The sequence below is a fragment of the Malaclemys terrapin genome, chromosome 2 (genome assembly GCF_027887155.1).
Source record: "Malaclemys terrapin pileata isolate rMalTer1 chromosome 2, rMalTer1.hap1, whole genome shotgun sequence".
NCBI classification, from domain to species: Eukaryota; Metazoa; Chordata; order Testudines; family Emydidae; genus Malaclemys; species Malaclemys terrapin.
This window is the reverse complement of record NC_071506.1, coordinates 82,031,523-82,046,567: the sequence shown is the minus strand read 5'-3', so window position 1 is coordinate 82,046,567 and position 15,045 is coordinate 82,031,523. Positions and strand designations below refer to the sequence as shown.

The 15,045-nt window shown below is 40.4% G+C and overlaps 1 protein-coding gene across 2 annotated transcripts in view; it reads right to left on the bottom strand.

Annotated features, from left to right (window-relative positions):
* Nucleotides 1-15,045, bottom strand: part of ROCK1 (Rho associated coiled-coil containing protein kinase 1) — a 177,997-nt gene that overhangs the window by 112,561 nt on the left and 50,391 nt on the right. For both annotated transcript variants that reach the window (XM_054017505.1, XM_054017506.1), the window contains exon 2: nt 2,255-2,336. In XM_054017505.1, coding sequence (XP_053873480.1) covers nt 2,255-2,336 — 82 coding nt within the window. The remainder of the gene's footprint in view (nt 1-2,254; nt 2,337-15,045) is intronic.

The following is a 15,045-nucleotide window of genomic DNA, read 5'->3' as shown; positions in this document are numbered from 1 at the left end:
CAGTATGGGGAACGGTGTTGCGGCTCTGGCGTCCCGCGCCTAGTAGGTGGGGAGCGCGTTGGAGACCTGGGTTGTCTAGCACTCCCATAGGCTTCCCCTTCGGTGGTGGAATCGTAGCCAGGACAGTCACTTGGTGCAGTGCCTGCAGAGTCAGTCTGCTTTCCTCTTTGGCCGCCGGTACAGCTTCAGGTCCTGACGGCCCTGGGAGAGGCTGGGGACCTTCGCTCCTTCCCGGGGTTGGATCCCTGGCCAGGTTCGGGGGTCCAACCTCAGCGCTATCCCCATGAAGCCTCACAATGGAGTATGGCCTAACAAAGGTCATTTGCCCACAGACCCCCGGTCCTTTGGTGCCAAGGGGCTCCTCTTCTTCTGGCGCTTCTTCGGCACCAGCAAGGGGGAACAGTGCAGCTTCGCACCGAAGCCAAAGTACTCAGTGTAGGTTCTGCGGTGGAGGACTCCGACATGGGTCAGAGCACAGCCTCCAGGAAGAGGGCCCTTAAGCGGATATCCCACTGTATACAGGGACAAAAGTTCTTACAAATTCGGCACTTGTCCTTTCTTTAGGCTTCCCACAAACACTTCAGGCAGCTGTCTTGGGAGCCACTCATAGTCATCAGCATCCTGCATGACGCACATGGCTTGAAGCTGGGTGAGCATGGGATGCCCCGCTCGGAGGCGAAGTCCCAGCCAGGACTCTACATACCCTAACTTACTAACTACTAACTACGTACAGAATACGTAGAACAAAGGACTATGAATAACCGCTAACGTTCTTGCTAAAGACACGACAAGGCACTCCAACCAACCGTCGCGGGCAGTAAGAAGGAACTGAGTGGACATAAGGTCGGTGGCGTCTAATATACCGACACATGAGCGCAGCACTCAAGGGGTGCCACAGCCGACCTTAGGGATACCACTAAGGCAAAAGTCTCCAACAACTGTGCACATGGGCACGCACACACCTAGAATGGAATAGACATGAGCAAGCACTTGAAGAAGAACCATGACTCCTGTGAAAAAATGGCTGCATTCATAATTATGAAAAATCATATGGTTACTTTAAAAGCCATTCCATTTAAAGGGTCAAGATGAGTTAAGAGTTTACAATTCTGAAGTTCTTTTCAAAGCGTAGCAAATGCCAATATTAACCATAACGACAATGCAGTAATACACAATGGTGCCCTTCAGCTGCAAAAGATAATACATAATTTTATGTAGATTTTTTCACTGCTCCCTTAAAGGACTAAAAAATATTTCCTTGTTCATTTTGTTCTTTTGCACTAGACAAACACTGGGGTTTTTAATGAAGCTTAAACCACCTAGCTAAATTTCATTCGCTTCTTTCTTGTGCACTAAAAATTATTTAAATCAGCAAAAAAAGAGCAGAATTCTGCACAGCTAGCATACCAAAAAAAGAAGAAATACATCAACTACAGGGTTTAGGCTTCTCATGTAGTTTAAGGCAAGAAACCTTATACAACAACAACCACCTAAATATATCATGTACCAATAGTCTGCTAATCTACAGTCTTTGTGGCTTACTGAAATCATATTGTCTGTGATGGTTTTAGTAATGTTGTGCTGTGATAATTATTTATGATTTATTATTTTAGGAACGATACAAAATATTAAGAATGTGATGACTGTACATTTGATTTTGAATAAAGAGTTTTATTTATCACACAAGTGAACTTTTTTTAACTCAGTACAGTGTCAGATCACTGAACAAATCTTATGTAAATAGTTAATGTTATCATTACTTAAAATTCTAAGTGCTAGACCAGAATACAGTCCCTCACTTCTGGGAATCTAGTATGCTGGGTGTGGGAAGAAGGGGGAGCAAAAGGATTGTTTAAATAGCTAGTAGTACCCCTGCTAGCTGCAAAGTGGCAAGGATGGCTCCCCACTTCTGCCCCAAGGATTGCCCTGGCACAAGTTTTGATAGGGAAAGTGAATCTTCAGGACTGAGAAGAATATAGAAAAAAGTAAGATGTAGGTCTACATTTTTGAATGTGACTAATGAGTTTGAGTGCCCAACTTGAAACACCTTGAAGGGGCTTGATTTTCAGGGCTGGGTGTTCAGTCTTTTCTGAAAGTCAGGCTCCTTTAAAATTTCAAGATTGGCCCCCAAAAAAATGAAGCACCAAAAATAACTTGTAACTTTTGAAAATCTAGATCCTAGTGATTAATAACTATTTATATTTAGTTATAACTTGTTATTTAATATTATAATACAAAAATTAAAAATACTTACATCTGTTTAAAAAGTTGTCTATATTTTTGTTTTTTCTTAAGGCAGGAAAATCCAAATCATACACCAAAGCATCTAATCCATCCTGAACAAAGAGAAGCACAAACAAAATTATATATCCTTCTGAAACACAATTATGTTAATCATAGAGACAAGACAAACAATTGCCCTTGCCAAATTTCCACATTAATGGGATGAAGATTATTATGCAATTAGCAAATTTAAATATATTTAAAGGCAATATACTGTGATTCAGCTTTTATTCCACCTCTTTCACCAGAAAGCCTGTCTACAACACAGTCTCCATGCATCCCATAAAGGAAAGAAACAGAAAAAGATTAACTCATATGTTTGAAAAGAAAAAAAGCATGCCATTTCTGAAGTACTCTTCTTGTACTTTATTACTGTGTTTCATTCTAGAAAGTGAAAAAAATATAATTTTGACATGGACTAATGCGCACTGCTGACAAAGAGTAAAAAGTATATCAGATAACAAGAAGTAGAGGCCCTGTAAATGTCAGAGGCTAATTGTGAGAGAGAAAAACATGATGTTAATTTAAGGCCAAGCTTCAACCAAGTTGAGTTCCAGCATTAGATTCTTTTTATATTCAGATCATTTTTCAAATTTACACAGCAGGGACTTCATCCCGCAAACACGTATGTCACTTCATGCATGTGTATGCTCTCATGGAACTCAATGGGACTACTCATAAGCATGTGAGTTACTTTATGTACAAGTGTTTTGCTGCAACAAAGCCTAGCACAGGATCAGAAACAGCCAGCCATGGGTTCTCTAGCTACTACAAAACTGCAAATTATTAGGGCTTGTCTTGATAAACAGTGAGTGACAAGTTGGGGTGTGAATGTACAGCACACAAGCCGCATACTAACTGTCCATATGGGCCCTGTTATTGCACACTAACAGTTCCCTAGTGCATATGAAAGTTATTTCCAAGTGGAATAGACCAAAGCACATTAGGGAACCTGCAGTGCACAGTAATAGTGGCCACATGCAATGTTAATGCTCTGCATGCTAGTGCACTGTATATTTACACTGTATATATTACACTCTAACTTGCCGCTCACTAACTGTTCATCTAGACAAACCTTAAGATACTCAAGAACAAGCATAAATGCATACAACCAGATACTCTGCAGGCCCTATGAAGTGCCTTTTCCAATAGGAGCGGAGTGTGCTCTTAACTTCACAAGAAGCATACAGCACCTCACATGGTTATGTCCAACATCTCTGATAATAAAACAAACTCTCTACCTCCCAACAACAAATGGCACCTCAGCTAATAAAGGCCCATCAAGTGTCCTGGATGACTAAACCTCAGAAAATTCAGTTAAAACTGTGTTGAAAAACCGTCTTTTGCAGTCAGATAATGTTTAAATGGCAATTACAAAAATAAATTAGAGAGTGAATTGTGCTAGTGCAAGGTCTGAGACTTTCTAGATTAAGTCTTTGACTAATACCTTAAAATAAACCCACACTACCGATCTAAGGGATCAATATCCCACAAACTTGCATGGCTGAAAATAAATGCTATGGCACACACCATTTGAAAGTCTAGTTTTTCAAAAAGCATTCCATTACACAGCACAATCAAAGGCAAATCTTTCTGATTAAAAAAACTAAAAGACAAAAACAAAAAAAACTTCCCCTGCACTTTCAATTTCAACCTGATTTTACTGTCCCCCATCTCAAAAAATTTCAGAGCTAGAATTAATGCCATCTGAATGAAAGCTTGGAATCCATACGTTCGAATGACGAAGTATGAATCTTTAACTTCAGAGGTTTGAGTGACGAGTGTTAAAAATTATACCAGAATTAAATTTAGTGATGGTAATGGGAATAAAGATAAGAGGGTAATTAGAATAACCTGACTTTCAAGCATGGATGCTATCACACTTATTAAATTCATTACTTTTTTTTTTTTTTTTTAAAGTTGCTGCTGAATGTTAATCATTTGTACAATACCTAACACAATGCAGTCTCAGTACTGTTTGGAGCTCTTAGGCACTACTCTAATATAAATAACAAACAACTAAGTAGAATCTCTCAATATTTTCAAAAACGACAAGGAGTTCGGTGGCACCTTAAAGACTAACAGATTTATTTGGGCACAAGCATTCGTGGGTAAAAAACCACTTCTTCAGATGCACAGAGTGAAAATTACAGATGCAGGAATTATACAATGACACATGAAGAGAAGGGAGTTGCCTCACAAGTGAAGAACCAGTGTTGGCAGGGCCAATTCGATCAGGGTGGATATAGTCCACTCCCAATAATAGATGAGGAGGTGTCAATTCCAGGAGAGGCAGAGCTGCTTTTGTAATGAGCCAGCCACTCCCAGTCCCTATTCAAGTCCAAATTAATGGTGTTAAATTTGCAGATGAATTTAATGTTTTTGTGGATACAGATTAACATGGCTACCCCGATACTCAATATTTTCACAAAACTTAAAGTTAATATTTATACTTCTCCTGTAATTCTCTTTTACAGTAAAGAGGGAGAGGCTTTCAGGACCTATACTCCTTTTGGTCCTGGAGTAGTGATCAGAAAGATAAATGATCAATAACTGGATAATACAGTATACTAACTATTTTTATGGATCAGTAGTTTGGAGGAAAAGACAAGAAGTCTGAAACAATTTACACCCCAAAGAGAAATGGTAATGAAGATACACAACATGAAAATGTGAAAACTAACAAAAAAAAATTGTTTACTAAACTAATGAAAGTTACATTTTCCAGATTTTGCCTGGAAAATCTAATAAAAGGAAAACAATCCTTTAAACCTGATGGTGTTAACAAAAGAAGAGGATAATAATCCCGGGCCATACTGTGATCTAGCTAATGTGCCTAAGCAAGGGAGTAATTTGCTTTAGGCATACCAGCAAAAATACTTCTCCCAAAAGCAAGGGTGGGGGGAAAGAGGGGAATGAAGAACCAGATTCCTTGTCTGCTCCTGGGGTAATGCAACTACCTGCTTTCTGCCTCTAACTCAGGGCTTGCAGAAAAGCCACAATTTAGCCCTTTCTTTGAAAAACAAACCTAAAATATTGCATATGATCACGTGTGCCAAATTAGAATATCTGCAGGATTGTACATTTTCCTCACTTTCTTTTCAAAATATTAAGATGTACAGTAAGTCTAGTTCAATAAGAATCTAAAAATGTACATACACCTCTACTTCGCTATAACGCGACCCGATATAACAAATTCAGATGTAACGCGGTAAAGCAGTGCTCCGGGGGGGGCAGGGCCGCGCACTCTGGTGGATCAAAGCAAGTTCAATATAACGTGGTTTCACCTATAATGCGTAAGATTTTTTGGCTCCCAAGGACAGCGTTATATCGAGGTAGAGGTGTATATTTGAGGTTTGTTTCAAAAATAAGGGTGAGACACAATCCATAAGAAGTCCACAACTATGGCAGGTGAGAATGGATTTTAAATACAGATTAGTCATACACAGTACATGTGAACAGAGTCATATACAGAATTAATCCAAAAACACAACTGTGTCCATAGTAGGCCACAAACACTTCTCAGATCATCACTGTTTTACTTGGAGGCACCCATCTCTATCAAAGATCAACTACAAAGGATGGCTAAATTGATACTGAACCATGTCAAGCTATTCAACAATCTGAAGTTCTTGGCCAGGGTAACTTATTTGGTGGATTGGGGGAAATGTGGTGGACATAATATACCCAGACTTCAGCCAGGCTTGAGACACTGTCTCACATAACATCCTGATAAGTAAGATGGGGAAATACGGGCTCAGCAGAACTACCAATAGAGGATACATAATTGGTTAAAAAACCACAATCAAAGAGTAACTATTAATAGAATGATGTCAGATTGGTGGGAAGTCTCAAGTGGGGTTCCACAGGGATCTGTACTGTGTCCACTTTTGAGGATAGAGCTAAAATTCAAAGAGATCTTGATAAATTGGAGAACTGAGCTATAAACAAAATGAAATTCAACAAAGACAAATGAAAGGTGCTACACTGAGGGAAGAAAATCCAAATGCACAAATACAGACTAGGGCAGGGGTTCTCAAACTGGCGGTTGGGACCTCTCAGGGGGTTGCAAGGTTATTACATGGGGGTTGTGAGCTGTCAGCCTCCACCCCAACCCCTGCTTTGCCTCCAGCATTTATAATGGTGTTAAATATATTTTAAAAAGTGTTTTTAATTTATAGGGGGGGAGCTCACACTCAGAGGCTTGCTATGTGAAAGGGTCACCAGTAAAAAAAAGTTTGAGAGCCACTGGATTAGGGTATAACTAGCTTTGCATCAACACTGAGAAGGATTTGGGATTTGGGGTGGATCATAACCTCAACATGAGTCAACAATGCAATACGATTGCAAAAAAAGCAAATGCAATTTTAGGTTGCATTAACATAGGCATAGAGTCCTGTGGCACCTTACAGATTAACAGGAGCATGAGCTTTCTTCGGAAGCATCCGAAGAAGTGGGCATTCACCCACGAAAGCTCATGCTCCTATACGCCTGTTAGTCTGTAAGGTGCCACAGGACTCTCTGCTGCTTTTACAGATCCAGACTAACACGGCTACCCCTTTGATACTTAACATAGGCATGGCATGCAAATCACGGGAGGCGATAGTACCACTCTACTTGGTGCTGGTTAGGTCTCAGCTGGAATTCTGAATCCAATTTTGGCCACCAATGTATAGAAAGGATGTACAGAAACTTGGAAATAATCCAGATGCGAGCAACAAAGATAATCAAAGGGATAGAATGCAAGCCATATGACCAAAGGCTGAAGGAACTGGGTATGTTTAGTTTGGAAAAGAGGAGATTAAGGGGGGACATGACAGTAGTCTTCAAATACTTGAAAGGCTGCCATTAAAAAAGACGGAGAAAAGTTATTCTCTCTTTCCATAGAAGGCAGCACAAGAGGCAATGGGTTCAAACTACAGTATGTCAGAAAAACTTCCTAACTGTAAGAACAGTAAGAGAATGAAACAGACTACCTAGGGAGGTTGTGGAAGCACCTTCATGAGAGGTTTTCAAAAGGAGGCTGGATAGCCATCTATCTTGGATGGTTTAGATACAACAAATCCTGCATCTTGACGGAAGGTTAGACTAGATGACCCTTGCAGTCTCGTCTAACCCTATGATTCTAAGTATTTAATATATGAGGTATTAGTATGTAAAAATGAGGTAGATTTGTTTTTGTTTTTTTCTATTTTGATAAAGCTTGTTTAAAACCTATTAGCTCAGATGGCAGAGCTTGCAAACTCCGCAGGCTGTGCACGAATGGAATGAGATGATACTCGAACTCTGGTAATTACACAGTTACACCAACAGGGGAGTGAACAGGAAAGAAATATGAGCACCAGAAGTGAAAAATGCCTTTTAGCGAATCAATGGAAACAATGAATATGGAGATTGGGGAGAGTGGAGCAGCTATGGTATATTAGTAGTTATACCTGCAAAAAAGTGAATGGAAAGTAGAAAGTGGTGCATGAACTCTGCCATTCTTTATTCCCAGCCTGGGCCAGGATTGGCTGCAGAGAGATACACACCTCTCTCCGCATTCTAGTTTCCCTCTTTTTTTTCTAATCTTTCCAGTCATTTTGGCTATCTAACTTCCCTCTAAGTTAAACAAGTAGATACCCCTTTTTCTAAAGGCATCAAGTGCTCATGTACTCTTACACAAAAGAAAGCAGTGATGCACCATTACCAGTAGTCGCACAGCCCCTAGCCCACCTTTCAACTTTAACCTAGCTTTGCATGACTAGTAGGGAAGACAGTGTGTCACAGGTCTAATGGAAATCATGTATTTCATTTACATTTTTGAAACTCTGAAAGGGTCAAAAAGTGCTTCCCCAAGAGTGATGTGTGTGGTGATGGAAGAAGCTAAATACAGCCTCATTTTGGAGTCACTGTGATGACTCCATACTACTACTATGTTGACTGGCCTGAGGATCTCACAGGCAATTCACTCAGCTACTACCTTTATGCTCTGATCCATCCCTAATTTAATCTGATCATGGTTTGTCCAGTCTCAAAGTCCTTTTCTCCCACTGTTTGGTCCTTTTTGTAAATCTAGCTTAGGTTCCTGTGCCCCATAGCCTGCACCCCCAGCCGGAGCCCTCACCCCCTGCCCCAGCCTGGTGCCCCCCCTCCCACCCTGAACTCATTTCTGGCCCAACCTCAGAGCCCCATCCCCCCAGCTGGAGCTCACCCCCCCACTCTCAATTCTGTGAGCATTCATGGCCCACCATACAATTTCCATACCGAGAGGTGGTCCTCAGGCCAAAAAGTTTGCCCACCCATTATAAATTCTTTCCTCCTGCTAAGTTTATTTCTTAATGCTTGTTTTAGTATCACACATTACAAATCTTTACGTTTTGTAAAATAAAATTAAACTTTCAGGAAGATATGAGAGTTGTGTTTCTCTTTAGTTGCCTGAAATACCTTACCCTAATTATTCTATACCTTCTGCCAATTTCTAATATAGTTAAACTATATTAACTCGATCATCTACTCCCCCCATCCAAATAAGACAATTTCTGCAAAACAATCTCAACAACACTGATTGGTATTATTTTCATTCATCCAGATTATATTCATATCTTGTGTAACAGATTCTTCTGTCATTGGACTAAATATTCTAGAAAAAAGGTTTCTAGACCTAGGGCTGCAAAGATATATGTGGTACAAATTTGGAAGGTTAACTGATAAAGCACTGTCTTCCTAACTCTTATATAGTGCTTTACAGCATATTCCTTTTCTTTATATAACATATGTTTGGAGATGATAAAATATTTTAAAATCTCTATAAATTAAGAATAAATTACTGGCTTTATCAAACTAATAACTAGTATAATTTTTATCAGAATTCCATCAATACAATATTCTATGTAGGTTTTCAGAACCTTACCACCCCCCCAGAAAAAACACACTTAATATTTTTGAAAAATATGTATCGTGGCCTTGGGGAATTTTCAGCTACAATTGTATCTTTTGCATTATTTTGATAGGATAATGATTTTTTCCAATTTTTTGATATGGCAAACAATCATGCTTACATAAAAGAATTTTCTACTAAGCTAACTATCAAAGTTGTTTAGCAGCATTTGAAAGTCTGCTAAGAATTAATCTTGATTTAACAGACTACTTTTCCCTTAAGATTTTGAGCCAGGCAGGATTTTCAGATGTGAAAGTATACTCATCACTGCTATTACTGCTTTAAATTTTGCAAAATTTTCAACTTGGAAAAAAGTAACATTCAAAATATACAAGTTATGTTCATTGCAGTGAAGAGCTCTCTTCATTTTTCCACCTGCAGGAAAATTTTCTCTTCAAACTGTCTAAAGACCAAGAACCACAACCTCTTCCCTTCCCCATTATTTTACATTCACACCTTCTTGACTCCAAATTTGATTTATACCATGGAGCATGAAAATTCTATTTGCTTTAATCTCATCCAATGTAAATGTGGATATTTTCATTACATAAAATGTCTAATCCTTTTCCTGATTCCCACTATCCCTCAATGTGAAGATGTCTGCCAAGGATTGATGATTTTTTAAGTTTTAAATCTGCCCTGCAGATTTCCCACAGGAGTGACAGGTGTAATCTTGGAGGAGACATAGTTGTTGGCTGGACTGTTCTGCCCTCTTTCCTCCTTTGTCGCTTCTGTGTCTCATAAGCACATCTGTTCTCCTGAAAGCGAGCTGTGGTGTGGCACCACTGTGTTCTGTTCCATGCCAAGTCCTTCAAGTTTGTTGGGTTGATGCCTTCCTTTTTAAGATGTACTTTCAGTAGGTCTTTGAAATGCTTCCGCTGCCTTCCCCAAGTCCTTCTTCCCTGACTTAACTGAAAAAAAAAAAAAGAGTACTTGCTTCAGAAGGCAAGCATCAAGCATACGTATACAGTGGCCAGCCCAGTGGAGTTGGTATTTCATGACTTGCACTTCTATACTGCTGATGTTGGCTGCAGAGAGAACCCTGATGTAGTGAGTCGATCTTCCCAGCTGATCCTGAGAATCCTCCTGAGGTAGCACTGCTGGAACCACTCCAACCGCTTTTGATGCCATCTGTAGGGTACTCAGGTCTCACACCCATAGAGAAGGGTGGGGATGACAACTGCCTTGTAAACCAAGATCTTGGTACCTTTTTGTAGACCCTATCATTGAAGACTCATTTGAGTGGTCTTCCAAAAGATGTGCTGGCACAGCAGATCCTGTATTCAATGCTGGCTGTTTGGGAGAGCTGGCTGCTAAAGTATAGAAAATGATCCACATTTTCCAGGGGTTCTCTGCTGATGGTGATTTGTGGAATATTAAGAGTAGTTTGTGCAAGTGAGAGCTGGTAGAGTACCTTGGTTTTCCCAATGTTGAGAGAGGCATCTGCAAAAAGATTTAGGGTGCTTTGCAGATTGGCCTTTGTGTGTGCAAGATTGACAGTTATATGCATACTGAAGGTGAGTTTGCCAGTTTTCGTGATCTTGGATTTTGTTTGGAGACGTCAAAGATTGAGGAGGTGGCCATCCATACGATACTCAATCCCGATTCCATCAGGAAGGCCATCATGAATGAGAATCAGGATCACGACAAAGTAAATGGAGAAAAGTGTTGCAGCAATAACACAGCCCTGCTTGATACAGGTGCGAATGGTGAATGATTCTGTCGCTGAGCCATTGCACTAAATGGTGGCAGTCAACCCATCATAGAGTAGTCTGATGATGGAAATGAATTTCTGTGGACAGTTCCTGGTGTTCCTCTCTGCACTCCTCCTGAATCTGTCGTGCCACGAAAATCATGTCAGTTGTGCCTTAGGATGGCCTGAAGCCACACTATGATTCGGGAAGGAGTTCCTCGGCAAGGGAGAAGAGGCAGTTTAGTAGGATCTGGGCAAGAATCTTCCCTGTGATGGAGAGAACAATACCGCTGTAGTTCCCACACAAAGATTTGTCTCCTTTCTTGAATATTGTAACAATGTTGGAGTTCTTAAAGTCAGGTGGAATTTCTTCACAGGTCCATATTTTGTCGAGGAGTTGGCAAAGTCTGTGCTGGAACATTGTTCCACCAGCTTTAAAAACCTCAGCTGGGATGCCGTCTGGGTCTGGTGCCTTGCAATTTTTGGTCTGAGTGATGGCATCCCAGACTTCCTTAAAAGATGGGGGATCAGCAAGATGTTCCATCGCTGAGCATTGTGGAATAGCCATATCCAGTGTGATCACTGAACTCCGTGACGGATAGCTCAGTGGTTTGAGTACTGGCCTGCTAAACCCAGGGTTGTGAGTTCAATCCTTGAGGGGGCCACTTGGGGCTCTAAGGCAAAATCAGTACTTGGTCCTGCTAGTGAAGGCAGGGGGCTGGACTTGATGACCTTTCAAGGTCCCTTCCAGTTCTAGGAGATGGGATATCTCCATTAATTAAAAATAATAATAATTAAAACAAGAGATACAAGACAATGAATTTCACCACCTGGAATGTCCACACCCTTATGGACTCTCAGCATAGTGAATGCCCAGAAAGAACTGCCATAATTGCCAGAGAACTGGCAAGACTACATTGAAATTGCAGCTCTTAGTGAGACCCGCCGGGCCGATGAGGGCCAATTAAAAGAGGACGGAAGTGGCTACACCTTCTTTTGGAAAGGAAAGCCACCTGAAGAGAGACATTCCTGGGACTGGCTTTGCCATCAAAAATAGGATCACCAGTCAGCTTTTGGAGCTTCCTGTGGTGATCAACAAGCATCTCATAACTCTTCGGCCCAAGCTTAGCAACAACCAATATGCCACGGTCATCAGCGCATACACCCCAACACTCGAAGATGAGGAAGATAATAAGGAGTAGTTTTATAGAACTCTTGATGCAGTCCTCACAGCCACACCTAAGGTAGACAAACTCATCCTCGTGAGAGATTTCAATGCCAGAGTCAGATGCAATTCCCAACTCCGGAGAGGCACAACAGTCAAAGAAGGGGTGGGAAATGTAAACCCCAATGGTATTCTCCTCCTCAGCAAATGTGTGGAGCTACTCATGACCAACTCATCACAAATACCATCTTTAGGCAGTGTAACAAATTTAAGACCACCTGGAAACATCGTAGGTCCAAACACTGGCACTTCCTTAACTATGTTATAGTCAGACCTTGAGACCATACCGATGCCCATACAACCTGAGCTATGAGAGGTACCGATCACTGTTGGACAGACCATCGATTAGTAAGATCAGTCGTGTACCTGCAGCTCGCTCCACCACACCACAAACACCCAAAGACTAAGCGAAAGCGGTACAATGTCAAAGTACTTCAAGACTAAGCCAGTTGCAAGACATTCCAACAACATCTGTCTGAGAAACTCTCTAACCTGCCTGACAACATCATTGACATTCAAGAGCACTGGGATCAACTTAAAAACACCATTCTTTGCTGTGTAGCTGTGCCCCAATCTAGTGGAATAAACTCAACAGTGCTGAAACCATAGGATATTCCACTCACTGGCACCAAGACTGGTTTGACTAAAACAATGAGGAATTCCAAGCATTAATTCAACAGAAAAGAAATGCATTTTGTAACTGGCAAAATGATTCCTCTAACAAATGAAAACATGAGGCCTATCATCTGCTTAAAGCCAAAGTCCAAAGGAGGCTACAGGATATCAAAAACAAGTGGTGGCAAGAGAAGGACTCTGCGATGCAGAGTGACATGAGAAACATCTTTCAAGCAACAAAACCTATATATGGGCCAAGCTCCAAAGGCCCAACCCCGTTACATTCTCAGAATGGGTTTACCTTCCTCAAATACAATGCAGCTATTAAACAACACCGGAAGGAGCACTTTGAGAGCCTACTAAACAGCAAATCCATGGTCTCTGAAGACACCATCGAGTTTATTCCACTAGATTGGGGCACATCTACACAACAAAGAACACACATGCGTCAGTGAGTTTCAGAGCCCAGGTCAACCAACTTGGGCACATGCTACAGGACTGAAAATAGCAATGTAGATGTTTGGTCTTGTGCTGGACACCAGGCTCCAAGACCCTCCCCACCTCACCAGGTTGCATAGCCTGAGCTCCAGCCCCAGCCCAAAATCTATACTGCTAATTTTAGCCTTTCAGCGTGCGCCCTTGTCAGTTGACCCAGGCTCTGAGACTCACTGCAGTGATATTTTGTTTCGGTTTTTTGTTTGTTTGTATTTACTGTGGAAAAGTACTCTTGGTTTCAACAATACCTAGTAGCAATCAATTCCATAGTCTAATTATGTGCTGTGTAAATGAAATGTATTACCTTTATCCAGTAATGAACTGAATGCTTTTCAGTTTCATTTAATGTCCCCTTGTTCTTATACTATGAAAACAGACTCCAACGAGAAACTGCTGAACTCTAATTGATATACAAATTAGACACAATCAATTTAGGTTTGAATAAAGACTGGGAATGGCTGAGCCATTACAAACATTGAATCTATCTCCCCATGTAAGTACTCTCACACTTACTATCAACCTGTCTGTACTGGGCTACCTTGATTATCACTTCAAAATTTTTTTTTCCTCTTACTTAATTGGCTTCTCAGAGTTGGTAAGACAACTCCCACCTGTTCATGCTCTGTGTGTATACATATATATATCCTCAATATATGTTCCATTCTATGCATTTGAAAAAGTGGGATGTAGCCCACGAAAGCTTATGCTCAAATAAAATTTGTTAGTCTCTAAGGTGCCACAAGTACTCCTGTTCTTTTTGCGGATACAGACTAACACGGCTGCTACTCTGAAACCTATGAAAAAAAGGGTAAACAGGAGTACCTAAATTTACCTTCTCTATATCATTATTTATTTTGTGTATCTGTATAAGATCCTCCTATTATTCCCCTCTCTAAACTAAATAGTCCTAGTGTTTTCAGTCTCTCTGCATATGGAAATGTCTCTCCACATTTCTAATTATTTGTGTCCCCTCTTTTTGAGATAGGATGACAAGAGAAGAACCGAATACAGTATTCCAGTTGATGGTATACTATGGATTTAACTAAAGACATTCAAATATGTCCTGTATTTTCCATCCTATGCCTATGCTTCCTACTATTTGGTTTGCTTTTTTGACAACTGCACCACATTCAGAAGATGTTTCATTGAGATGTCTCCGACACTCAGTTTTTTCCCCACTTAGTGATTACAATGAATTTAGATTGGTATGAGTATTTCAAATTGTTCTTTCCAATGTGCATTATACTGTAGTTGTCAGCCTGATGGCATATGAAATTAATGGCTATCTATTCACTTAACTTCGCTAGGTTCCTTTGAAATTCTTAAGTCTTTTCTAGCCTAACTTCAGTAATTTTGCATCATATAGAAACGTTACTATCTCTTGATACTATGGAGCCCTGGGACTTCCATCCTATTAAGGTACTTGACTTTGTCCCCTACCTGTGTCACATCAGTAAAGCAGTCAAGACTGTACCTTATAAGAGCAAAGTTACTGAACCACTTTTCCCGAACCCTGTACCCACCACACTTTTCTATCAACTTGCAGTGTAAGTTTCAAAGGTAATGCTGTATTTATTCCAATGTACACTTTAACATATTATAGTTGAGTTTAAATGCATACACGTTAGGATATTTAAAGATATAGTCCCACAACAACACTGATTTAGCTAAACCACAATTATTAGAGGATAAGCTCAAGAGACATACAACACAACATGCAGACAATGTATTAAGGAGCCAGGGTACAGATATAGGAACTTTACTATTTGAACATATTACTTGCATGAACTTCATTCTAATGTACAACATTGCTTT